General features: G+C 36.2%; 1 protein-coding gene across 1 annotated transcript in view; it reads left to right on the top strand.

The window, feature by feature from the left end:
* Positions 1 to 7500, top strand: part of LOC113812476 (PDF receptor-like) — a 68123-nt gene that overhangs the window by 14920 nt on the left and 45703 nt on the right. The window contains exon 4 of the mRNA XM_070114604.1: positions 560 to 663. Within this exon, the coding sequence (XP_069970705.1) occupies positions 560 to 663 (104 nt within the window). The remainder of the gene's footprint in view (positions 1 to 559; positions 664 to 7500) is intronic.

Here is a 7500-nt window from a genome sequence, read left to right as displayed (position 1 = left end):
TCTAGTATTTCCCTGTGTCATGTAATGCATTTTATCGTACGAACAGCTCCTGTCATGATGATAATTTATATATTTTTTTATTTCTTTCCTGTAGAAAAAATTCAGCTCCAGCATATTTTACTCTGTTTTACCAAGATAATCTAATTGCCATTTCGCTGTGTAATGTAATGCACATTGTCTTACGGACAGCTGTTTTCATGTCAACAATCTTTTCTCTCTCTCTCTCTCTCTCTCTCTCTCTCTCTCTCTCTCTCTCTCTCTCTCTCTCTCTCTCTCTCTCTCTCTCTCTCTCCCTCTCGTGGAGATACAATTTCAACTCCAACATATTTTCCTCCATCTATTTTACCAAGATGATTCTTTTCAACAATCAACAATCTTTTTTTTTTTTTTTAACTCTCGAGGAGATACAATTTTAGCTCCAACATATTTTCCTCCATCTATTTTACCGAGATAATTGAACGGGGATTTCGCTGTGTTATGTAATGCATATTGCCTTACGAACAGCACCTTGTATGTCACTCAATTATCGTTTTTTTTTTTTTCCTTCTCTCTCCTGCAGATAAAATTTCTCGTGGCGAAGGGATCTAGAGCGTTAGAAATCATCGGTTTAATCCTCTCCCTCGTCTCTCTCCTTCTCTCTCTCTTCATCTTCAGTTATTTCAAGTAAGTGCGTCATGTTTCTCTTTCTTTCTTTCTCTTTTTTTATATATACCTCTCACTCTTTCTTTCCCGATATACGGCCTCCACCGAATCACGTCACGCTACCCACAGAAAAAGTGCACCGGTTTATGCTTTGCTGTTTGTTTACATCATGTTTCATGTTTTGTTGTTTGTTTGTTCTGTATGTTTTTGTTTCTTGATTTGTTGTTGCAGCTGGTTGATATAATTAATTAGTTTTCTGTTCTATATGAATTATCTTTTGATATCTTTACGAATGTTTTCTTTGTTTACATATACATTCTGTCTATCTTTCTTAAATACATTCTATATATACATGTGTATGTTTGCACAGACACACACACACACACACACACACACACACACACACACACACACACACACACACACACACACACACACACACACACACACACACACACATACAAACAAAAATTACGTTTGATTTGCTTTCCAATATATATGATAAAGGGACCATTTTTCATCACGAGAAAACACAGTTATTCTTTGGTGCGATAAAATTTCAGATAGAATTAATCTATTGGGGGAAAAAGTCTTTGAGAAAATCTTCAAAGACATTTTTTAAATTCGTTTGTGTCTTTGATGTACAGTGTGTCTTTGTGACTTGGTTCAGTTGAAATTTTACCCCTGTATAAAGTATATGGAAAGGTTTTTTTCAACTAGTTAAATTAGTTTTTCAGGACATTTTCTGAATGTGTGTGTGTGTGTGTGTGTGTGTGTGTGTGTGTGTGTGTGTGTGTGTGTGTGTGTGTGTGTGTGTGTGTGTGTGTGTGTGTGTGTGTGTGTGTGTATTTAGCGATGAAAACAAGGACAATAATAATAGTATTAATGATAAGTATAATGACAATGATAATAACAAGAGCTATAACAAAAATAGTGATATAAGATTATTATTGATAAAATTATAAGAATGACAAACAAACAACAAATAGCAATCACAATGAAAATTATAGTAAAGATGATAACTTTAATATAACAATATCAATATTATAGCTAGTGATAAGGATGAAAATAATGATAATCATCCTTATTATCATTATTGTTATTATCATCATCAAAATTATCATTTATGTTACAGTTATCATAATAAAAAGAAAAGTTATTAGAGTGTTAATAATAATGATGAATATTAATGATATCAGTAATATAAACAAGATAAACAATAAAATCATTTTCTAACCGGTTGTCATCAGTAAATAGACATAAAAAAAGAAAGAAGGAGAAGGAGGAGAGGGAGAAGGAGGAGAATATAAACAAGATAAACAATAAATTCACTTTCTAACTCCGGTTGTCATCAATAAGTAGATATAAAAAAGAAGATGAAGATGATGATTCGACACCAAATGAAAGAATTAAAAAAACAGTCACAAAAAAACGCACACGAGATTGGGATGAGCAACAGGATGTATACCATGCAATATTCAACAAAATTGAAATGTAAAACTCAAGAACTTAAAAAAAAATTCTACACCAACAATCAGTTAACCTTTTTTTCGTCTCAACTCAAGAGGATTCGCGGTCAGCCCGAGAATCCGAAGAGAGGTCAGAGGTCACGGAGACGATGACCCTGCAAACACTCGTCTCTTCATCGCATATTGGGAGAGGAACATCAAAGAAAGTGGGGATGACAGATCGTGGGAGGGGGGGGGAGGAAGAGGGGAAGAGGCGATAGACGATAGATAGATGAAGTGAATGACAGATATTTAGGTAGAGAGGCAGAGAGAGAGAGAGGGGGGGGGGGGAGAGGGAGAGAGAGAGAGAGAGAGAGAGAGAGAGAGAGAGAGAGAGAGGGGGGGGGAGAGAGAGAGAGAGAGAGAAAGAAAGAGAGGGAGTAGAGAGAGAGAGAGCGAGAGAGGGGGGGGGAGAAGTAGAGAGAGCGAGAGAGAGAGAGAGAGCGAGAGAGCGAGAGAGCGAGAGCGAGAGCGAGAGCGAGAGCGAGAGAGAGAGAGAGAGAGAGAAAGAAAGAGAGAGAGAGAAAATAAACTCTCACTTGTTGATCCACAACTATCACTTTCATTATCACAAATTCCTATTTAATCAAGGAATTGTTGGGTAGTTATACCTTTTGCCTCCTTGTTGAAATATTAACACACAAAACACATTTTGGATTTGCTTTTATCAGTTATCTCACTCATAATTAAAGAGAATTTATTATGTCGCTAATTGTTCATTATATTTGCGTGAGATACTTTACCCATGTTTGTGATATGTTGCCTTTGTTTTCGAATTGCCACTAATTAGGTAATTTTGGAGTCAGGTATTGATTCTGATACAATATCTGAAAGCGCATTTGGGAGACTACGAAAGAGAAATTAAACAATCAAGTAAAAAAAAATGGACTTTTATCCAAAGGAAGGTTGTATAAGAGAAAGATGGAATGAAAATACAGTGTGTGTGAGCTGTATTTTGGATGCGTAATGGAATCTGTGAGAGAAAGGGAGAGAGCATAGGCTAAGTGCTTGCGTGTGAGGGAAAAGAAAAGCCAGATCTTGATATTATTATTATTCCTTCTGAGACAGACGATAAGAGATCAGTTGGGATATCCTCTGATCCATCTAGCCTCTTTTACAACCTTTCAGGAGTTGTGAGATAACGAAGCAACCAGCAATAGGCCATTTAAGAGGGTCAAGTCTGTGAGATTTAGTTTAAGTACACCGCCTCTGTCAGATCTCGATTTTCTGGCTGGGAATTCGTCAAGTCTCTAAGATGGGACAAAGTTATAGAAATTACTGACAACATTCGAGGCACAGATCCTCAAGCAGTGTTTTCCTATGATACTTGATTCTCCTGAGCTCTCTAACAGTTGGTGTGTGTGTTTGTGTTTTAGAGTGTGTGTGTGTGTTTTAGTGTGTGTGTGTTTGTGTTTTTGAGTGTCCTGCAGATAGTAACGTAGTATGTCACGCACCAAGTAAGAAAATAAATGAATAAATAAAAAAATAAATAAATAAAATGAATAAATAAATAACTTACCTTTTGTGACGAGAACCAAAATCAGCTGTCCTGGTACGCGGTAAGTTAAATCCCCCCAAAAATGCCATAAATATAATTCAGTGATCTCCTTTCCCATAAGTACTAATAAACAAGTATGATTATAGTAGATAATGTTTTTCGTTTTGCCACTTCATAGCTTGAAGTACTTTTACAATGATATATATATTTTTTGGATGCATTGTTAGAAAACTATATTACACTTTAGTAAATGGATGTGTCTATATAATATACTAATGTTTTTTTTATGAAAAAGTTTTAAAAGAGGAGATAGAAAGGGAGGGAAAAACACACACACACACACACACACACACACACACACACACACACACACACACACACACACAAAAAAAAAAAACGTTAAGTATAAAAAATCAGTTCTGTAGCATTTCACCCCCCCCCCCCCCCCAAGCATTTCCGGCCGTGGCAGACCCTCGCTCTCCGCCTCAATATTACAGCTTGGAGACAGACCCTGCCTGTGTTGTTGGCTCTGGTCTCGTGTTTGGCATTAGGCTAAGTGGGGGACCTGTTATCGAGTGTGTCCTCTGAATGGCATGCCGTGTTTCTGTCGGTGAAGGATTAGACAAAAGGTCATTTTTTTTTGGGGGGGGGGGGATACGGGTCTAGCTGAACTCGGGGTGAATGCTGTTCGTTTTGTCTGGGTTTGTCACTTTCGAGGGTTTATTTCTCTTTCTCGTATTCTGTCTGTCTGTCTCTCTCTCTCCTTCTTACTGTCTCTCTCGTTATCCCTACCTCTTTTTCTGCCCCCCACATACGCACATATATATCTATATATCTATATATATATATATATATATATATATATATATATATATATATATTCGCACACACACACACACATCCGTAAGATTATTGAATTTGATTCAACAATATTAACCGAGACATTTTCAAAACCAAGCGCCTGCAAACCTAAGAGGAAACTGATCCCATAATTGATATTAATCTATGCAATTGCAACAACTCTTAGAGAATAAAAGGATTAATCAGCTGTTCCATTATCAGCTGTTCCGTAATCAGCTGGAGATGAAGACAGATGACAGACGTGTGCAGAGCAGGTGATGCTAGTTTCCAATTTTCATTATTTCCATGGATTGGTCAGTAGCACGGATAAAGATGATAACACATATGCAACGTATACCTATTGTTGACTTCGATAGACAAAGGGTAGTGGCAGAGATAGTTTTCAAAGGCCAGCAGACACCAGATGATAGACAACGGCGTCCACTTCTAAATCCGGAAAGACGCCCTCAATAATACACTCTCTCGGACGCCCCTCGTGTTGTTAGGCCTAGCTAAAGGAGACCGCCCTTTTGGAATCCGTTAAAGTGCAAGGACAATGCAACCAGGGACCAGATTCACTAACTTCGCAATGCATTTACCATCAGTCATTTACCAGTGATGGTAAAGTGGGATTCACGAGATGGCAACTCGCATCGACTCATTCGAATGGTAGCCAACAGAGGGCTCTAGTAAAGCAACTCCACCAATCAGAAAGCGCCATACAGAGTCTTTTAGGTTCCTTCGGCCAATCACGTAGCATGTAAACAGAACTAGACAAAACCATTGTCACAGATAAAACAATATTTATATATGTATTGAAAAAAATATATTAGATCTATTTAATCTTATCCATTATGGGGGATGTTAATAGACTTCCCTAGGTATCTATCGTATAATTAGGAACCAATATAAACACAAATTAATATATCATTGTATACTGCACACCAAAGAGAGAGTCCAGTTTTTTCATATTTATTGATTTATTTATCATCATTGTTAACACTGCACACCAAAGAGACAGTTCAAACAGTTCATTTATTTATTTATTTATTTATCATCATTGTTAAACAACGAACCGGGCAAAACAGTTTTTATTCATCGTCATCTATCGTCAAATAAATGAAATATATAAAGCTTATTCATAGAAATGCGATTTGGAGTTTGTCGTCCCTTGTCAAAATGCCGACAGACACAGTTGCCATATTTGTTTAACGTTATTTTTGCCAGTTTATATATCAGTAAAGTAGTTTTTTCTCTACAATTTATTATGATTATATCAGAGAAGAATTCTTTAATTCACTTATCTATCCATATCTATTTCTAGTCTATAATCTGACGAGAATTTGTGTGGATTTTATTCTTGCTAGTTTCAGGTGATTTTTTGCCATTTTCGCCGTGTCTGTATTGGGATATTTACTTGCGAATTTCCTAAGGTATATATAAAAAAAATGGATTGAATATCGATTTTTTAGACGAGATAACACATGATGACATCTCTCTCTCTCTCTCTCTCTCTCTCTCTCTCTCTCTCTCTCTCCCTCTCTCTCTCTCTCTCTCTCTCTCTCTCTCTCTCTCTCTCTCTCTCTCTCTCTCGGCCAGTGATCCGACCTCGTGAAATCCCTCATGGAACTCGTATGGCAAAGGGTTAGTACATACATACATACATACATACATACATACATACATACATACATACATACATACATACATACATACATACATACATACATACATACATACATACCACCGATATCTGTTTACTGTGGTAGCTATAGTGACCGGTGATTTTCTTATCGTAAGTACAGTAATGAACTCGTCGCAGGGTGTTACCATGGCAACGGTGAAGGGGGTTAGAACAACAAAACAACGAAGAGGGAAGTGGAGACATGGGACTAAAATGCTTTATTTTTTTCGAATGCTTAATTACGAAAGGGAAAGGAAATGCTTTACTTCACTTGCTAGATATTTATGTAGAGAGAAAAAAAGAGTTTGAAAGTAAGGAATCCTTTGATGAGAGAGAAGCTTAGACAGAGATTTTTTTTTTTTTTTTTTTTTTTTTACCAGATAATTCGTGAAACGGAACTAATTTGCTAAATAGATCTGATGATGAAGTCTCTTTAAGGAAATATATGGTGGCTTAGCAGAGGATATAGTAAAAAAGAAATAATAATAAAAAAAAATAAATCCGTGTACTCTTCATAATCTCATCACCAACCACAATCATTATAATGATTCAAGTCATACATTTCATTATTGTAAAAAAAAAAAAAGAAAAAATACATTATTAGTTTCCATCGGTAATAATGAATGAATAAATCGACCAAAATATATTCTGAAAACCCGACTGTTTTTTTTTTTTTTTTTTTTTTTTAATTTTATTTATTATTATTTTTTTTTTTTGCTATATTTGGGTTTCCTGACGAGCGCTGTCAGAACTTTCTGTGGCAATTGTAGGGATATATGTGTGTTGTGTTTTTGAGTGTGTGTGTGTGTTGTGTGTGTGTGTGTGTTGTGTGTGTGTGTGTTTTAGAGTGTGTTTGAGTGTTTGTGTTTATGTTTTTTATTGTGTGTGTGTGTTTGTGATTTTTAATGTGTGTGTGTGTGTGTTTTAGAGTGTGTGTGTGTGTTTGTGTTTATTAGTGTATGTGCAAATACATACATACATACATACATACATACATATATATATATATATATATATATATATATATATATATATATATATATATATATATATATATACTTTTGATAAGCATCATCAGACATGCAACATCCCATTGCAGAGGCAGCGGACATCCTCTGTTGCAGAGATTACCTTCAGTTAAAGGGAAACACGACCAGAACCGTCCGTGCAAATTTCGCCTTTCTAGATTGCACGTGCAGAATAGGAGTCCGTAATCTTGCAGAAATAGGAGGATAGGATATGGGGTAGCTATGGGATAGAGGAGAGTGTGCGTGTGTGTATGTGTGTGTGTGTGGGTGGGTGTGTGTGCGTGGGTGTGTGTGTGTTTG

This window comes from Penaeus vannamei, chromosome 36, assembly GCF_042767895.1.
Source record: "Penaeus vannamei isolate JL-2024 chromosome 36, ASM4276789v1, whole genome shotgun sequence".
NCBI lineage: Eukaryota > Metazoa > Arthropoda > Malacostraca > Decapoda > Penaeidae > Penaeus > Penaeus vannamei.
The sequence above is the reverse complement of the archived record's forward strand: the minus strand, read 5'-3'. Positions and strand labels throughout refer to the sequence as shown.